At 42.8% G+C, this 20,472-nt stretch overlaps 1 protein-coding gene across 1 annotated transcript in view; it reads right to left on the bottom strand.

Moving 5' to 3' along the window:
* CASQ2 (calsequestrin 2) overlaps positions 1-20,472 on the bottom strand; it is a 67,195-nt gene that overhangs the window by 20,554 nt on the left and 26,169 nt on the right. The window contains exons 3-6 of the mRNA XM_028102117.2: positions 19,500-19,600; positions 18,383-18,494; positions 6,106-6,179; positions 425-555 (exon numbers count right to left, since the gene is read on the bottom strand). Of these exons, the coding sequence (XP_027957918.1) occupies positions 425-555; positions 6,106-6,179; positions 18,383-18,494; positions 19,500-19,600 (418 nt within the window). The remainder of the gene's footprint in view (positions 1-424; positions 556-6,105; positions 6,180-18,382; positions 18,495-19,499; positions 19,601-20,472) is intronic.

Below are 20,472 nucleotides of genomic sequence, written 5' to 3'. Positions count from 1 at the left end.
TGATCTTTAACATCGGGATAATAATAATGCTCCATAATGTTGAATATTAGATAAAATAGGTTCCATAAGCACTTGGCATGGCATTTGGCATATAAGAGGTTGGCAGTAAATCCCTGTTGTTATTATTGTAGAATTTGACCTGTAACTTACTCTGACTTGGAGGGGATTTGCTGATGGCGGGGACTTGGTCTACCTTGTTTGCCAGTGTAAACCTATACTCAGAAAAAGTAGCGATATCCCTGCCCAACTGATCAATGACCAACAAAGCCATACTACTGATTTCAGTTCTGCTGGGGTAGTAACTCCAGGTTGTTGCTCTTGGGAGACCTAAAAATGTTAGGACTGCGAGGTTCTTCTCCATCCCCCAGACCCTGGACCACATCCCCTCACCCACCCACCAACCCCTGAGTGCCATGTGGGGCACCTTTGGTGCTCTTTCACAAACTCCACGATCTCCTCTTCTGTGTAAGGTTTGTCAGGGATGGCAATGGACTCATCCATAAATGGCTCATAGAAGTCAACCTCATTCATCTTCAAGGACAATTTCTTTGCAACCTGTAACAATTAGAAATACGAAAATAGTTTCCTTGAATGCTAGTCTAGAGTAGCAATGGGTTGCCCATCTATAAGGAGTGTGTGTGTTTTCTGGCAAAGATATGACAGTATACCTACAGTTTTAACTTAAATGTTGAAGTGGTAGAAACTCATTGCCTAAGCCCTAGTTCGACCAATCAAAGAAGGACAGATAGGAAGGAAAAACCCTCTCTGGCAAATGAGGTCCAAGCAGGAGCGGAGAGCAGTAGGAATGAAAAGGGTGAACTCTAATTGTACAATCGTCATCACTCCACTATATGTGCCAGGGCTGGAGAAAGAAGGAAATGTCAGCAGAGCAAGCTCAGTGTTCTGAGATGCATGGATTTAATTGAACCAATTTTGATAGCACCGGCAGTTGACAGAAACCATTTACAGCATACCAGTACTCAAAATCAGAGGTCAACCCATTAATCTGTCCTCGATCAGCTCCTAACCCCTACTTGTGATTTAGGTTGAAGCAGGGTTATCTCTCAGTTCTGGCTTGTCTGATGGTTTCTCAGACTCTGGGAACTGTCTGCTTTGTTACCAGCCAGAAGGTGACCAACATCCTGCTTTTTCCAGAGCGGAGGGGTTTCGCAGGGTTCAGACTCTTAGTGCTAGAATAGGATAGTCCCCAGCAAGCCAGGATGAGTGGCTCACCCTCTACCAGATAAAAAGCTCGGGAAGCCAGCCTGCAGCCTGGAAGACGTCTGCTCTCTTGATTAAAGTGGCCACATAGTTTGCTGTTGGGGCAGAATGGGTGCTGTGTTTGCCTGCAGGGCTGCTGAGCTCAAGCCTCTTTTTGTGAAATGATTTGAGAGGCTTGGAATGTGCAACGCTTTGTAGAAAACCAAATGCCATTCTTTTCGTGTTTGAGCTGTGGTCCAAGAAAGCACAGGGATGAACAGTGGTTCCCTTGAAACTAAAGAAGAATTGCCTAAGAGCTGACACCCTGCGGTGGTAACCAACGGTGTGGAGGCCCAGGGCAGCCGTGACTAATTGGGGAGGGGGAGGAACGGGGTATTACATAAGCCGTTACACAAGGAAGGCCATTCTGAGCAAACACTGGTGTCCCTATGGCTTTTGTCATCAGTTGCTATTAATTCCAGGTCACTATATTCCAAAAGACATTTCTTACAGTACTTCAGGGAAAGAAACTCCAGCATCCTATCCAGAGCTAAAGAAAACAGGCCATGTTTTGAGCTACAGTCAGTCAGAAGAGATTTATGGTCATGTTGATTTGGTTTTGAGGGACAGGGAACTGTGGGGTCTTTTCTTACTTTCCCCCCCTCTTTGACAGCGTGGGGGTGGGGAGCCTGGGAAGGAACCAGACACCATACAAACCAGTGTCTGGGTTTTTACGTCGTTCTTCACAAAGCCAGGCCCATCAGAGAATGGGCTTACAATGACACTGGATTCTGGGTTTCTGACCTCACTGACTACATATTTTAGGAACCAGAAAACTGTGCTTAAAGGAAGTGGGGAGTGACCTGATGAAGGAAACCAGTAATAGGAGTAAGCACACGGAGTGCTCACTCTGTGTCGGGCTCGAGTGCAATTGATCACTTTATGCATCCTCACTTGGCTTGCTGTAAGAACCATTATTATTACTTATTTTACAGATAATGAACCAAAGGCCCAGTCTGTGTATGCAGTTTGTCAAGATCTCATATGTGGAGCGGATAGAGTCAGAATTGAAACCCAGGCAGTGGAGTGTTCTAAACTATCACCTTGAATAGCGATCTCTTTTCATTCTCAACTTCCAAAGTGTGTGTGTGTGTGTGTGTGTGTGTGTGTGTGTGTGTGTGGTCCCTGAATGCCAGTGCCTGGGTCTCCAATGTTAAGACCACAAATGTAAAGCTGGATTGTGATAGTCTTAAGTTGAAGTCCTGGGAAACCCCTCCAAAAATTTCCAGAGACCTATTCACTATATTCCCCCCACCATCATGGAGTGCCCTCGGCCTATATCCCAGAAAAGCCCTTTCTTTCATTCTTCTCAGTTGTATCTTGGCCAGTAAGCATGCCCTCCTTAGCCCTCTGACTCTCTGGTTCCATTTGATTCAGAGATGTTGTGGCTTGGTTTAGGACCAGGATGTATAGATCAGTCTGGTCCCAAACCTACGGGCCAGGTAAAACTCCCCAGGGACTCCTCTGGAAATGCGTGTTTCTGGGCCTGGTCACAACATAAAGAAACACAAATTTCATCTTGGATGTGGAGCCCAGGAATCCATGATTTTAAAAGCTCTTTGGGGGATACCACTATGGACAATGGTTCAGCAGCCCCGACATCTCAGTGTCTTTATGGTTCTCTAACTCATATATCAAATATAACATATTTATTGGTTTCTTTACTTAACTCTCTGTCTTCCAATCTTCTCCTTACCCCTCCCCCACTGCACTAAACTCTAAATCCCACAGGGGCAGGGATCTGTTTTGCTCCATGTTGCATCTCTGGCATCTAAAAGAGCTCCTGGCACACAAAAGGCACTTAGTAAATATTCTCTGAATGAGCAAATGAATAAATAAGTGAAAGATACTTCTGTCGTATGTCTTCCCTACTTGTAGAAAGAGAACTCATAAACCCAGTCTTGTGTTCTTCAGTAGATTCTTTTCCTAGATTCCCTAATGTTTTCAGGAGCTTCACAATCTTTGCTGTCTGGAAGAGGAGACTTACAATCTTGTTATTTTTGAGTCTTCTCTTGGCTTTCTCTCCTTCACCTCAACAGTGACCAAGTGTTCTTGTCATCTCCATGTCTGCCAGTTGAGTTTTGATCTTTGGACTGTATTAGTGCCTCCTTGGCCCTGGCCTCTCCTGACTTCACACCTCTACAAGGCACCTCCCCTACCCCTTGTCCCTCTGGGCTTCCCTAAGTCTCAAGGAAAGATTCTTCCAACTCCCTCTTCTGCACCAGCGCCCCCTGCTGGACACCACTGAGGCTTCCTTGGACTCTGGCTCCCCCCTCCCCCACAACTGACCAGTGCAACTTTTCAAGTCCCAAATGGCATTGAGTCCTCTAAGTGTGACTGCTCTTCTTTCTGTGTTCCATGTAGAGCTAGAGAGTGTGTCTTTCTCCTTTTAACTGTTATAAAATCCCACAAGGGGCACTTATGACTCAGTGTCTTACAGAGTTTGGAGTGAAGAGGCTTCTGAGTTTTTAATTATAGCCTGACCTCACCTTCTTCACAGGCCACAGACACGAAGACATATGGTTGGGCTGGAAGGCACGTCTGAAAACAGATACCACCCTGAACTCAGCACTGGGCCACCTTCGAAGAACTGAGGCGTTGTTGCTTGGCCAAGCCTGTCTGCCTGGTTGTGTTCTCTCAGATGAGTTCTTAACACCCAGGAGCCACCTCAGTCACTGCTGGCCCGTCATAATGGAACGTCAGTGATGTATTCAGCTTAGGATTCCCTGGTACCTCCCCTTCTCTACTAAAGTTCTCACCCAACCTCCACTCTCCTGGGGTTAGATGGCTGCCTTTTATGCACAACAGGACTAGCTAACATTTACTGAATGCGCACCATATCCCAGGCTCCAGCTAAGAGCTTCACGTGTATTGTTTCTTTCTCTGGTGTACAGTAGTATAGAGCACTGACCTGAGATTATATATTAAGCTTCACTATTCACTCACTATATGACCATGGGTAAATCACTTAATCTCTTGGTGCCTTGGTTTCATTCTCTGTAGATTAAGAATACCAATTCCTCCTTTACAGGCACATTGAGATGATTGAAAGAGCTATGTAAAGCTCTCAGCACAAAGCATAGCATGTAAAAAGTACTTAATAAGTGATAGTTATTATTGCTTTTGGTATTCTTGCTCAAGATCTCTCTTGACTCTAATCCAACCAATTAAGGTAAATTTTCTTCAAGTTTAGATTATATTACTCAGATTATAGACTCTCTTCTGGATTATTTTCAATCCAGAGTTTTTAGACCAGGGCCATATCCATAGAGGTGGTTTAATGTACATATGTACAAGGATGGAATACAGTCTCTTTTTGTTGTACTCCTTCCCTGTTCCAGCACCTACAGGCTTCCTTTTGTTTTTCACAGAATACTTGAACTCCCCATGGTAAAAAGGCCCATGAGCCCTGCTCTCCAACTGCCTTACTCCTCAGTAGGTCACCCCTTGAAGAACTTTTACTTGAATGTAATCAGGATTTAGTTTTTCCTAGACTTATTTGTTCTAGTAAATATGGTGACTGAAGGTTTTTAGTTGGGGTGTGTGTGTGTGTGTGTGTGAGAGAGAGAGAGAGAGAGAGAGCTAGAGAGAGAGAGAGTCTTATGTGTGCAGGTGTGGGTATGAGTGTGAATGAGTGTGTACTGAGTGTCATATAAGTGTGGGTGTGGGTTTGAGTGTGAGTGTGTGTGAGGAGATGTGTGTTATGTGTGTGTCCTGTTTGTTATGTGCTTATGTTTGTCATTTGTGTTGTATGTGTGGTGGGTGTTTTACATGTGTGCTGTGTATGCGTTTTTTGTGTGTTATTTGTGTCTCCTATGTGAATGTGGGTGTATGGGGATGTATGACTTGTCATAATGGAACGTCAGTGATATATTCAGCTTAGGCTTCCCTGTACCTCCCCTTCTCTACTAAAGTTCTCACCCAACCTCCATTCTCCTGGTCTTAGATGGCTACAAACTGAATATCTCAAGGGCAGGTACAGAGTCTTCTACTTAAGTGTGTGGTACCAAGGAAGGGGCATAAATGTGGGGCATAGACTGGGATCTCAGCACTACCATTAATTCACTGGAGACCTTGGATATTACTTAATCTTTATAAATCTATTTTGTCATATGGGACATGTGACTTCTTAGCTCCCAAATTTGTTTGAAGGATTAGAGGTCATATACATACAATGTTTCAATTTGTCCCCAACACACAGAAAGCACTCGGTAAATAGTAGCCATTTTAGTGGTAACTGGAATTAGAGTGGAGTACTCCACCCACAGGGAACCCAAATAAATTACCCATTGATTCAAGGCCCTTCATATATGATGTTCTTTGGCTTACAAAAGCACGTGCCACATCCAGAAAGAAAGAAAAATTGAATTGCAGATGAGTACATCAATGACATCTCTTGAAGATAATAGGTAACATACAGATGCACTCCAGGCATCAGATGACCAATGATCCTCCCCATTCCATCCCCCATCCTAACCCAACAGAGGGGGAAGTATGCGCCCCTGGGAAGGGAGAGAATAGCTCTAAAGACAAGGAAGCACACACCAGTGTCCTGGCACACTCTTCTCATACACACCCATTCTTAGTGTTCAAGGTGGTTAAAAGTGGTTCATCATTTTTCATTAGCTGTTTTCAGAAATGTGCTTACTTCCTCTGAATTAATCATCTTTGTATTCATCTCCCATTCAAAAGTGGCTTATTGCTGTGTTTCTAGCATTTCTGGAGAAAATGTTAAGGGATGGAAGATGGAAAATGTTTCTAAAAGTTAAAAAAGTACTGGAAAGTTCAAATTTTAACGCTTTGTGCCTACAAAAGTATTCAAATTGGGGTTTCATAGATACTTACCCCTCTGTCAAAGGTAGCAAAAAATTTGATGTAAGGTTGGAAGTGTTCAGCTGCCTCTTCAAAAGCCTTGTAATCTGAGAGGAAAAAATAGATCGAAGAAAGAGAACTTTTTAAGATGCACGCTAAAGACATTTTTATTTTTAAATAATGTAGAGAGAGTGGGCAGCCAATTAATCCTGACTGGATAATTATTTAGTAGATATTGTTTAGATAGAAAATTATTTAGTGCTATTTAAACCCACAGTTTCCCCCAAGGAGTTTGAATTGACTGGTATTCAACGGAGCTAGAGAAGAACACTTTACCACAGTTTTATGTGTTTTCAGAAATTGGTAGATGGAAAGGAGAAAGTGAAGGAAACTGAGAGAGGGAGAAAAATAGAATATTAGACTCTAAATCCAAGGAAAAACTTATTCCACTCAGACTCACCATTAGTTGTAAGTGTGTAAGCACAGCTTCCTATAAATGACCACTAAGTGAGAAGGAAATTCACCTTACTATGTAAAGCAACCTCAATCAAAAATGACATCATAAAAGTACTTTAAACTTCTTAGCAGAAGTCCCCCTTTTGGTAAACCCTCATTTTTCTTTCCCTCTTTTTAAGTTTTCATTTTTATTCTCATTCCTTAAGAAGATGATTTAAAATTAATCCAGCCTATGCTTGACACTGGTCCCAAACCTGAATCCAAACTGGTCAAGTTAAGCATGAGACCTATGAGCGTGGCCATGCTGTGCCTTACCACATCTTGCCAACTACCTGGTGAAGACACTGGTATTTAAGCCTTAGAGGTGAGGTGATGGGAATGGGGATAGTGGTGATGGTGGTGGTAGTGGCGGTGGTTCTGCATAACATCTATAATCCTTAAAGTTGGTGATCATTTGATTCATTCTTAAGAAGATTAACCTTTTCCCATTTTATGGAGTTCCCTATCTCTTAATCATTAGAGGCATAAGCTTTTGCTAGAGTGCCAGGAGCATGCAGAATTTTCTAATATTCAATCAAAAACATTTCAAGACTAATACTGGCTCAGAGGACACCAACATGAGTAAGACAAAGACACTGATCTCAAAGGCACACAACCCAGAGGATGGTATGGACCCTTAGAGAACCACAATATAATGTGATAGTTGCTAGAATAGAGGTAATTACAATAAACATAGATGAGAGGGCGTTGAAAAATTTACAAGAATGCCTGTACATACCGATACACATTCACACAAATTTATCCCCATAAAAGTAATTGAGTAATCAGAAAATATACCATATAGCCTGAGAGTTGAGGTAGACAACTGGATAGATGGGGCAGATGATGAGTGAGAGGTTTCGAATGAATAGAGAGAAGGTGGGAGAGAATGGAAGGGTTAACCATACCTGAGTCATTTAGGTCTAGCTAAAGCTCCAGAGGGCTCCAGCTGAATCCTCTGTATCCTCTCTCCCTGACCCGCTTGTCCCTGATGAACCTCTCCCCACCTCCTTGAACTCCTCCCCTGCTGGAAAGGATGGCCTACACCTGTGTCCAGAGAATTCCCTTCTTCACCTAAGGAACAAATCTGTATCCCTTTTAAGATGAAAATGGGTAGAGCAAGGTGATCCCCCAGGGTGGTGCTTCAAACTGTGGTTGAGCCTTTAGTGGTTGCCCAAACAGTGGTTGTCTTCTAGGGCACCTGGTCTAATCTCCTGCTCTGTTTGATCTCGTGCGATCCCACGTTTTTCCTGCCCTCACATCCTGTGCTGATGCTGACCAGCTTCCTCTTGGCTCTTCCAGTCTGACCCTCAGTTCCTCCCTTCTGGAATAGGTTCCTGAACATTCAACCTTCGACCTCCAGCTTACTGCAGACGGCATTTCCTCACCTTTCTTCCCATCTCTCAGGGTTTTCCATACTGGATACTGGCCCTCCACCTCCAGATTTCCCCCAGTTTGGCATTCTTAACTATCAGCTGAGTTCCTGCAGGAAGTTCCTGTCACCCTCTCTCAACACTAGCTCCATAGCTACATGCTCAAGCTGGATGTGAACCTTCATACCCAACTTCCCTGGAAGATGTAGCCCCCCAGTTCTTCCAAGTCTTTTCTAATTTGATCCCAAATCTCTTAGGAGCCTTTTCTCCCAAACCAATCCAGTCTACCTATGAGTTCAAGGCCTCCAATTCTCCACGGTCCTTCCATTGTTCTTGCTCTACAGGATAGCTTGGGATCATTTCGCAAAGCCAATGCCTCTGTACCTTTAAACTTCCTTGACCAATCACCCTCAAACTACAGCAGAAATACAGGATTCTTCATGACTGCTTCCCTGCGTACCTTACCAACTCCCGACCCACAGGCCCTGTGCTCTTTTGGAGGGCAAGAAGAAACAGAGAGACGTGCATTGCCTGATAGAACATCATGATGTTTCCAGTCAGTGTGTAACAGCTGACTGAAAATACATCTTTTGTGGTGATAAAACTTTCTACATGTTTTCTACAACCATTCAAAATTTCACAGTAGTTAATATATCTGAAGTATAAACTTTTTGTATTGTATAACAATTATTTTATGCCGGAGATGTCAGCAAGCATGACAGCTAGAGAGATCCTTGGAGAGGCAGCTCCCCTGACTTCCTCACCAGGTCTTCTCAGTGGGTGTGATTGTGACTATGGGTCCAAGATAGTTTGTCATCAGTGATGTTTTTTGGTTTGTGATACTGTAAAATATTCAAGGTTTTTTGTTTGTTTGTTCCTATTGTCTACTCACATCAGTGGAATGAATGTATGATTGCTATTTTTTATCATGTTCATCATCATAATCAGTATGACTAACATGATCTGGTATTAGACTTTCTTAAAGACAAAGTTGGTCAATTTAAAGATAAAAATTCAACCTTAAAAAGGAAGTTGAAATGGCTCGCTAGTGATTTTATTATTTAAATCTCCAGAAAAAAATGGCAAGACCAGTAGAACTCTATCTGTGTATTCTTAAGGAAATGCTTCCTTATTATTTTTGAAATATATAAGATGGAAAACTTTGAGTGAATTTGAAATCTATTCAAATTATCATAAGAGGAGGGGGCGGAGCAAGATGGCGGAGGAGTAGGAGACCTGGATTTCGTCTGGTCTCAGGAATTCAGCTGAATAGGGATCAAACCATTCTGAATACCTACGAACTCAACAGGAGATCGAAGGGAAGAATAGCAACAACTCTCTGAACAGAAAAGCGACCACTTTCTGGAAGGTAGGACGTGCGGAGAAGTGAATCCGAGGCAATATTCGGGAGGATAGATGGCGGGGGAGGGGGCCTCCGTCGGCCGCTTCTGGCAAGTGCTAGAGCCGCGGAGCACAAAATCGGGACTTTTAGAAGTCGGCTCCGCGGAGGGACGTCGCTGCAGTGGCTAAGCGGGGGCTGGAACCCTCACGGGACTGTGAGGTCTCGGAACCCTCGGGGTCACAGAAAGACCGGGGGTACCTGAGTGCAGCAGAGCTCCCAGGTATCGGAGTGGGGAAGCCGGCTGCAGAGACGGAGCCGAGTCGCGGGCTCTCCGCTCGGGGTTGCCATAAACTGTGATCCGCGGCCCAGTCAGGCCACTGCTCCTCCATCAGGGACCCAACAAGCGGCAGATCCGGGGAGACTCCCCTTCCTCCCCCGGGAGGAGTGGCGCGGGAACGCACCGCAGGGATCTGCTGGGTTTGGAGACTCCACACGGAGTCGGGTGCCAGAGATAGAAACGCTCGGTCACAGGCCGGGTGAGCACGCAGTGCGGCCGGAGACCAGGGACAAGAGAGTGACTGCTTTTCTCTGGGGGCGCACTGAGGAGCGGGGCCCCGAGTTCTCAGCTCCTCCGGGCGGAGATTGGGAGGCCACCATTTTCACCCTGGTCCTCCAACGCTGTACCGAGAGCTTGCAGGGAACAAAAGCTCCTGAGAGCAAACCCGAGCAGCTTGCTTAGCCCGGACTCACAAGGGCGGGGCGATTCCGCCCCCGGCAAAGACATTTGGGAACCACGGCAACAGGCGCCTCCCCCAGAAGATCAGCACCAACAGCCAGCAAGCCAAGACCAAGTTTACCGATCAAGGAGAACGGGAGAACTCCCAGAGCTAGGGGAATACTGCACATAGAATTCATGGCTTTTTTACCATAATTCATTAGTTTTTCAAAGTTAATTTTTTAACTGCTTTTTTTTGAATTTTTCTTTTTCCCTTTATCAAACAACATCTTATCAACCCCTTTTTAAAAAAAAACATTTTTTATTTTTCATTTTTAGAGTCATATTTTTATCCCTTCATAGTAGTTACCCTTATTTTTGGCATATATATATATAAGTTGTTCTCTCTTTAAAATTTTGAGATACAATTTCTTCTAACAGATCAAAATATACCCTAAATCACTAGTGTATGGCTTTGTTCTAGTCTCCTGCCTGATCACATTCTCTCCCTTTTTTTTTTTTCTTTTCTTTCTTTTTTCTTTTTCTTTTTAAGTCTTCTTCTTTCTTTTTAAAAACAACTTCTTATCTTAAAGTCCTTTATAAAATCTTTTATAATTTTCATCTTTACAGTCATCTGCAATCCCTTCATTGTATCAACCCTTAATTTGTACATATATAAGTCTTTCTTCCTTTAAAATTTTAGCAGGCACTTTCTTCTAACAGACCAAAATATGCCCAAAAGCTAGTGTGTGGCACTGATCTAGGCACTAGCCTGATCATATTTGATCATATTCTGTTTTATTTTTGTTTTGTTCTGTTTTTGTTTGTTTTTATCTTTTTCTTTTTCCTTTTTTTTTTTCTCTTCTTTCTTTTCCCTTTCTTGTCCCCTGGTTTCAGGTCTTTTCTGATTTGTATAGAGTATATTTGCTGGAGACATTGTTAACCTGTTAGCATTCTGTTCTCTCATTCATCTGTTCTCCTCTGGACAAAATGACAAGACGAAAAAAATCACCTCAGCAAAAAGAACAAGAGGTAGTACCGTCTGCCAGGGACCTACTCAATACTGACATTAGTACGATGTCGGACCTAGAGTTCAGAATCATGACTTTAAAGATACTAGCTGGGCTTGAAAAAAGCATGGAAGTTATTGGAGAAACCCTTTCTGGAGAAATAAAAGAACTAAAATCTAACCAAGTCGAAATCAAAAAGGCTATTCATGAGGTGCAATAAAAAATGGGGGCACTAACTGCTAGGATAAATGAGGCAGAAGAAAGAATCAGTGATATAGAAGACCACATGATGGAAAATAAAGAGGCTGAGAAAAAGAGAGATAAACAACTACAGGATCACGAGGGCAGAATTCGAGAGATAAGCGATACGAGAAGACGAAACAACGTTAGAATAATTGGGATCCCAGAAGAAGAAGAAAGAGAGAGAGGGGCAGAAGGTATACTGGAGCAAATAATAGCAGAGAACTTCCCTAATGTGGGGAAGGAAACAGGCATCAAAATCCAGGAGGCACAGAGAACCCCTCTCAAAATCAATAAAAATAGGTCAGCACCCCAACATCTAATAGTAAAACTTATGAGTCTCAGAGACAAAGAGAAAATCCTGAAAGCAGCTCGGGAGAAGAGATATGTAACCTACAATGGTAGAAACATTAGATTGGCAACAGACCTATCCACAGAGACCTGGCAGGCCAGAAAGGACAGGCATGATATCTTCAGAGCACTAAACGAGAAAAATATGCAGCCAAGAATACTAGACCCAGCTAGGCTGTCATTGAAAATAGAAGGAAAGATAAAAAGCTTCCAGGACAAACAAAAACTAAAGGAATTTGCAAACACAAAACCAGCCCTACAAGAAATATTGAAAGAGGTCCTCTAGGCAAAAAGAGAGCCTAAAAGCAGCATAGATCAGAAAGGAACACAGACAATATACAGTCACAGTCACCTTACAGGCAATACAATGGCACTAAATTCATATCTTTCAATAGTTACCCTGAATGTAAATGGGCTAAATGCCCCAATCAAAAGACACAGGCTATCAGATTGGATTAAAAAACAAGACCCATCAATATGCTGTCTGCAAGAGACTCATTTTAGACCCAAAGACACCCCCACATTGAAAGTGAGGGGGTGGAAAACAATTGACCATGCTAATGGACACCAAAAGAAAGCTGGGGTGACAATCCTTATATCAGACAAATTAGATTTTAAAACAAAGACTGTAATAAGAGATGAGGAAGGACACTATATCCTACTTAAAGGGTCTATCCACCAAGAAGAGCTAACAATTGTAAATATCTATGCCCCTAACGTGGGAGCAGCCAGTTCTATAAGGCAATTAATAACAAAAGCAAAGAAACACATTGACAACAATACAATAATACTGGGGGACTTTAACACCCCCCTGACTGAAATGGACAGATCATCTAAGCAAAAGATCAACAAGGAAATAAAGACTTTAAATGACACACTGGACCGAATGGACTTTACAGACATATTCAGAACATTCCATCCCAAAGCAACAGAATACACATTCTTCTCTAGTGCCCATGGAACATTCTCCAGAATTGATCACATCCTAGGTCACAAATCAGGTCTCAACCGGTACCAAAAGATTGGGATCATTCCCTGCATATTTTCAGACCACAGTGCTTTGAAACTAGAACTCAATCACAAGAGGAAAGTCGGAAAGAACTCAAATACATGGAGGCTAAAGAGCATCCTACTAAAGAATGAATGGGGGGGTCAACCAGGAAATTAAAGAAGAATTTAAAAAATTCATGGAAACCGATGAAAATGAAAACACAATAATTGTTCAAAATCTTTGGGATACCGCAAAGGCAGTCCTGAGAGGAAAGTATAGAGCAATACAAGCCTTTCTCAAGAAACAAGGAAGGTCTCAAATACACAACCTAACCCTACACCTAAAGGAGCTGGAGAAAGAACAGCAAATAAAGCCTAAACCCAGCAGGAGAAGAGAAATAATAAAGATCAGAGCAGAAATCAATGAACTAGAAACCAAAAGAACAGTAGAACAGATCAACGAAACTAGGAGCTGGTTCTTTGAAAGAATTAACAAGATTGATAAACCCCTGGCCAGACTGATCAAAAAGAAAAGAGAAATGACCCAAATCCACAAAATCATGAATGAAAGAGGAGAGATCACAACCAACACCAAAGAAATACAAACAATTATAAGAACATATTATGAGCAACTCTATGCCAGCAAATTAGATAACCTGGAAGAAATGGGTGCATTCCTAGAGATGTATCAACTACCAAAATTGAACCAGGAAGAAATAGAAAACCGGAACAGACCTATAACCACTAAGGAAATTGAAGCAGTCATCAAAAATCTCCCAACGAACAAAAGCCCAGGGCCAGATGGGCTCCCAGGGGAATTCTATCAGACATTTAAAGAAGAATTAATACCTATTCTCCTGAAACTGTTCCAAAAAATAGAAATGGAAGGAAAACTTCCAAACTCATTTTATGAGGCCACCACTACCTTGATCCCAAAACCAGACAAAGACCCCATCAAAAAGGAGAATTAAAGACCAATATCCTTGATGAACATGGATGCAAAAATTCTCACCAAAATACTAGCCAATAGGATCCAACAGTACATTAAAAGGATTATTCACCATGACCAAGGGGGATTTATCCCTGGGCTGCAAGGCTGGTTCAACATCCGCAAATCCATACATTACATTACATTAACAAAAGATACAATACATTAACAAAAGAAATACATTACATTAATGTGATACAATACATTAACAAAAGAAAGAACAAGAATCATATGATCCTCTCAAGAGATGCAGAAAAAGCATTTGACAAAGTACAGCATCCTTTCTTGATCAAAACTCTTCAGAGTATAGGGATAGAGGGTACATACCTCAATATCATAAAAGCCATCTATGAAAAACCTACAGCGGATATCATTCTCAATGGGGAAAAGCTGAGAGCTTTTCCCCTAAGGTCAGGAACGCGGCAGGGATGTCCACTCTCATCACTCCTATTCAACATAGTATTAGAAGTCCTAGCCACAGCACTCAGACAACAAAAAGAAATCAAAGGCGTCCAAATCGGCAAAGAGGAAGTCAAACTCTCACTCTTTGCAGATGATATGATACTGTATGTGGAAAACCCAAAAGACTCCACCCCAAAACTGCTAGAACTCATACAGGAATTCAGTAAAGTGGCAGGATATAAAATCAATGCACAGAAATCAGTGGCATTCCGATACACCAACAACAAGACAGAAGAGAGACAAATCAAGGAGTCGATCCCATTTACAATTGCACCCAAAAGCATAAGATACCTGGGAATAAATTTAACCAAAGAGGCAAAGGATCTGTACTCAGAAAACTATAAAATACTCATGAAAGAAATTGAAGAAGACACAAAGAAATGGAAAAACGTTCCATGCTCATGGATTGGAAGAACAAACATTGTGAAGATGTCAGTGCTACCTAGAGCAATCTACACATTCAGCGCAATCCCCATCAAAATACCATCCACCTTTTTCAAAGATATGGAACAAATAATCCTAAAATTTGTATGGAACCAGAAGAGACCCCGAATAGCCAGAGGAATATTGAAAAAGGAAAGCAAAGCTGGCGGCATCACAATTCCGGACTTCCAGCTCTATTACAAAGCTGTCATCATCAAGACAGTATGGTACTGGCACAAAAACAGACACATAGATCAATGGAGCAGAATCGAGAGCCCAGAAATGGACCCTCAACTCTATGGTCAACTCATCTTTGACAAAGCCGGAAAGAATGTCCAGTGGAAAAAAGACAGTCTCTTCAACAAATGGTGTTGGGAAAATTGGACAGCCACATGCAGAAGAATGAAACCGGACCATTTCCTTACACCACACACAAAAAGAGACTCCAAATGGTTGAAAGACCTACACGTGAGACAGGAGTCCATCCAAATCCTAAAGGAGAACACAGGCAGCAACCTCTTCGACCTCAGCCGCAGCAACTTCTTCCTAGAAACATCGCCAAAGGCAAGGGAAGCCAGGGCAAAAATGAACTATTGGGATTTCATCAAGATAAAAAGCTTTTGCACAGCAAAAGAAACAGTCCACAAAACCAAAGGACAACCGACAGAATGGGAGAAGATATTTGCAAATGACATATCAGATAAAGGGCTAGTATCCAAAATCTATAAAGAACTTATCAAACTCAACACCCAAAGAACAAATGATCCAATCAAGAAATGGGCAGAAGACATGAACAGACATTTTTCCAAAGAAGACATCCAAATGGCCAACAGACACATGAAAAAGTGCTCAACATCGCTCGGCATCAGGGAAATCCAAATCAAAACCTCAGTGAGATACCACCTCACACCAGTCAGAATGGCTAAAATTAACAAGTCAGGAAATGACAGATATTGGTGGGGATGTGGAGAAAGGGGAACCCTCCTATACTCTTGGTGGGAATGCAAGCTGGTGCAATCACTCTGGAAAACAGTATGGAGGTTCCTCAAACAGTTGAAAATAGAGCTACCATACGATCCAGCAATTGCACTTCTGGGTATTTACCACAAAGATACAAATGTAGGGATCCGAAGGGGTATGTGCACCCCAATGTTTATAGCAGCAATGTCCACAATAGCCAAACTGTGGAAAGAGCCAAGATGTCCATCGACAGATGAATGGATAAAGAAGAGGTGGTATATATACACAATGGAATATTATGCAGCCATCAAAAGGAATGAGATCTTGCCATTTGCAACGACGTGGATGGAACTGGAGGGTGTTATCCTGGGTGAAGTAAGTCAATCAGAGAAAGACATGTATCATATGACCTCACTGATATGAGGAATTCTTAATCTCAGGAAACAAACTGAGGGTTGCTGGAGTGGTGGGGGGTGGGAGGGATGGGGTGGCTGGGTGATAGACATTGGGTAGGGTATGTGCTATGGTGAGCGCTGTCAATTGTACAAGACTGATGAATCATGGATCTGTACCTCTGAAACAAATAATGCAATATATGTTAAGAAAAAAAAAGAAGAAGATAGTAGGAGGGGAAGAATGAAGGGGAGTAAGTCGGAGGGGGAGACGAACCATTAGAGACGATGGACTCTGAAAAACAAACTGAGGGTTCTAGGGGGGGGGTGGGGGGATGGGTTAGCCTGGTGATGGGTATTAAAGAGGGCACATTCTGCGTGGAGCACTGGGTGTTATACACAAACAATGAATCATGGAACACTACATCAAAAACTAATGATGTAATGTATGGTGATTAACATAACAATAAAAAATTATTTAAAAATTATCATAAGAATACTTCATTTGTCAATGAAAACGAAAATAATAGCCATTAGGACTGAAACAATGCTCATGCCCTTGAAGGACAATTTAGAGATCAGATTTCCTAAATTCTGTTCAGTGGTAAGAAAAGACCGCTCATCAATCAAAAGAAAAGCAATTACCGTTGCCTTGTCATTTGCCACCATCCACATGTGCAAGCAAAGTCTCTTGTTGACTGTGACCATCAAAAGAGATCATTTAAACCCTTCACCGGGAGTTACGTGTTGTTGTTTTAAAAGCTATAGTTTTAGAAGCAAGTACAACATTCTCAATCAAAAAATCTAAAAATATTTTATTTGGAAGATTTATACAATGCAATATTGATAACTTTTCTATTATCTTGTTTTATTATGATGATGATTATTAGTAGTAGTAGTATATAAAGAAAGCAAAAAAATGTTTTGTTTTGTTTTTCCACTAAGTCCACATCCCCTCCAGTTTACCCCATGGGCTGGACAAGCATCACCACATTTTGTGTGTGCCACAAATTGTGTGTGCCACGAGCTGAAAAAGTGTGTAAAGTCTTGGAAGTACAAAACAGTCATTAAGTGTGTAAGCTATAAAGTCAGATTGCTAGGATTTAAATCTTGACTCTAGGATTTATTTACTAGCCATGTGATAGTGAGTTAATTTAACTTTTTTGTTCTTTTCATTTCCTCCTCATCAGAACGCTGATAATATGGTAACTGCCTTACAAGCTAGTAGTGAGAAAGAAGGTAAGGCATCAATATGGAGTTCCTGGCATAGACCCTGGTACATGACATGTGTTGATTAAATAGAGCTGTTTTTGTCATTGGCTTAGTAGGGAGGAGAGGAACCAGAAGATGTGCTCTTAATCCCAATCTTTGCCTTGCTTTCCTTCTTGTCTGCTATCCTGAACTTAATGGAGGGGACCGAAACAGAGGATGAAACAAATTGGGGACAGAAAAGGATAAGTGGAAATAGAAGGAAGTTAAGGAGAAAGAAGAATGGGGCAGGTGGGGCACCCTGAGTAGTCAGCATCTATAAGAAATATAAAAATTGAACCCAAAGGAGGGCTGGGCTAACTTCTCTGGCTAGCCACCTTCCCCCAGCACACTGCTAAGGAAGGTGAGTAGAGGCTTTTATATAGCACAGGAGAAGACACCTAAGTTTGGTCACAGGAGAGAAAAAAAAATAGGTGGCTTGCTGGTGAGAAGACCAAGGGTGGCAGTTGGCACATAGGTAAAGAAACAGCTTTGCAAATAATTTTCAAAATATTTTCAAAATATTTTGTGGAGTTTCCAGAAACATAAGCAGCCCTCCTTTGCACATCCCCCATGTACTCACGCTACCAGATCCTCTTTTGTGGTTATGCCACAGCTGAGGCTCCAGAAAAAGACTTACCTCATTGGGCCATGCTGCCAAAGTTATTTAAAAAGACATCTTCAAGGAGTTAGCCTGCTTAGTCCCTCCTCATCCTGACTCCCACTCTCCACCCTCTCACCCCAATATGGATTGTGGTGATGCTTTCTCATGCCCACCCAAAACCTCCACAAAGCGTTCAAAGGGATTACACCCAAGGGTGAGGCTGTGCTATTGTGGGCAGCCTTGGTTGTTGGCTGTGGGGTTGGCCAGCAATTTTCCACATTGTGTGGCAGCTGCTGAGCCCTGCCCATCCACATTTTCTTCTAATCCTGTCCAACTGACTGAAAAGCTCTCCAACTGTTGACCACAGGAGCTGCCAACATCAGGGAGAGAGCCTACTCTTTACCTTTTCTAGGGGAGAGTCCCACTGGTAGGTGGGCAAATGGAAAAGGGGAAGGAAGACTTTTCTCTCTTCTGTAAAACACGACCCCCACAAGACCAGAGAACATGGCCCAACCTTTATGCTCTTCCGGTATCCCTGCCTGCTTTGCATACTTTTGGCAGATGTGTCCCATTACACAAGGTGCAAGGACAATTCTTCCTCTATTCCACCCAGCACCGGATATGCTGATGGTCCCTCGTCTTTATGGGCAACATTCTAACATATCTGGTTGGGAATCTAGCCTTTACACTCACAAGTGGGGCTGACAGACAACTTACACTCTGAGTCCTCACTCTTGAAAAAGCCAATGAGTTTGATCTGGTCCTCAATGCGTTCGAAGGCTTGGACTTCCAGTTTGCTATTGATGATCTCCACGGGATCTTCAATTAGCTGGAATGCCACACACATGCACATAAAATATGTTCCAATAAGAGAACTGTTCCCTCCACTGCGGGGACATCAGGCACACATGTAGGACACTTTGGCAGGAAGCTGTGGACCCCATCCTCCCCCAGAGTGCACAGCAGCAGTGCCTTCTGAGGAGCTGGCTTAACTCAAAGGGTAGGCCGAGACTAGGCAATTCTATTTCTCTTGTCCGTTACTGGTTTAGAAATGGCATGTGACCCAATTCTGGCCAATGACTCTTCAGGGTAGATTTGCTGAAAGCTTTGGGGAAATTCTCCTTTCCTTTTAAGAGAACAATGGAAGCCAGATCCTCTCCCCCACCCTTCACCCCCGATTGCATATGAATGAGGAGATGTGACATATCAGCTCCCATCACTGGTTATCTTAAAACCAATGTGAAGAGTCAGCTTGAGGAAAAAGCCAACACACTGAAAAGAGCACCATCTGTCATTTATCAGTCAGTCTAAAATCTGCCCTCCCTCTGCTCTTCCATTTGTGCTTTTTGTGTCAGGTAGTTGAGCATGGTTTCTGTTATGTGCATCTAAAAGCCTTCACTTAGCTGATAGAGATGGGCCCAGAATTTTCTGTGGCCTCCCTCACTTTTTTTAGGGCTTGCAGGGATGGGTTCATGAGAGAGCCGAGCAGAGTCTACGGGTGCTTTTTTGCAGGAGGTGGCCTTCAACTCACTTCTGACTCACTCTTTCTGGGTTGTTGAGGCTGTGAGGAAAAGGCACCAGGCCCCTCTGTGCTAGCTGGTACTCCCTCTGGTCATTAATAAAATAGTTTCTAAGGTAACTTAAGGACCAGCTTCCCAGTAGAAGAAAATAGCACTGTGGAGTAGGCACTCCTTAGTTTTTTTGTGAAGCCCGAGAAATCTGTCTTAGACCAGGACAGATTATCCAGCTTCTCTGTTCTTACTTTGGGATTTCACTTCCCCCTATATCTGAACCCAAACAGCTCCACGCAGGGCCACTGTGCATAAATGCTTACATCCAGGAGAAATTCCACCAGGACGTCAGCTGCAAACTCGCCATCAAACTCAATTGTGCGATCACCCTTAAGAATATACAGACTTCCTTCTTCGTCAAAACCTGGAAGAAACAAAAAGTCCCCAAGAAAAGATCATCCTGATGCAAGAAGAGCCATCCTGTGGGCTGAGGTCTGGATCAGGATCCCTGGATGACAGTGGGGTCAGGATCAGTGGGGCTAGCATTCAACTTAGGATCTTGAAACCACTCCTGTAAAGGGCTCCCAAAGTACACATTTAAATTGAAATCCTCAAGAACCAACAACTCCACCTGGACTTCAATCTGAAAGAAAAATCTATTCTCTACCCTACCATTGCTTTAATTTTCCAAAAATACTGCCAGCCCTATTCTCCCTGCCAAAAGTTTCAATGCCCCCCTGCCCACTTGACTCCTTAGCCAGGCATTCCAATCCTTCCACAACCTAACGCCAGTCCCACCCTTCACATTCTCCCCTGGGTAGACTTGCTATCTTAATTCCCTGTGCAACTTCCTTGCTTCTTGCCCCAGGGCTGATGTGAAAGGGTGTGTAAAGGAAAAGTCACAGATGTTCTCCTAGTTCCCCAAATTTGTAGTCACTTCTACCCCCATTCCCTCATCCTGGTCAGTTCCTTTGAGTCTCAGCTTAGGACTCATTTTTCCCAAGAAGGCCACCCTCTTGCCACTACTGCTCTTCTCTTGGCTCCATTTACAGTACTCACTGGAACAGTAAGCTCTCCAAAGGCAGAACCACTCTCCCCTTGGCACCCCAGGATCTTGCCCAGAGCCTGAACACGTTAGGCACCCCATAAATGTCCATGGCTAGGATGAACAGCTTACTTTTCTATCGCAGCTGAATTCTGCACATCTTCTTTTCCCAGTTAGCTGATAATGCCACAAGGGAAGGTTCTGCATTTTTCTACCCTCCATTGCTCCTGGCGTAATACTGTGTGCTTTAA

Source organism: Eumetopias jubatus, unplaced genomic scaffold, assembly GCF_037043125.1.
Source record: "Eumetopias jubatus isolate StellerSeaLion01/CBP00866 unplaced genomic scaffold, mEumJub1_p1.0 scaffold_4, whole genome shotgun sequence".
In the NCBI taxonomy this organism is placed as follows: Eukaryota; Metazoa; Chordata; class Mammalia; order Carnivora; family Otariidae; genus Eumetopias; species Eumetopias jubatus.
This window is presented reverse-complemented; position numbering and strand designations above follow the sequence as displayed.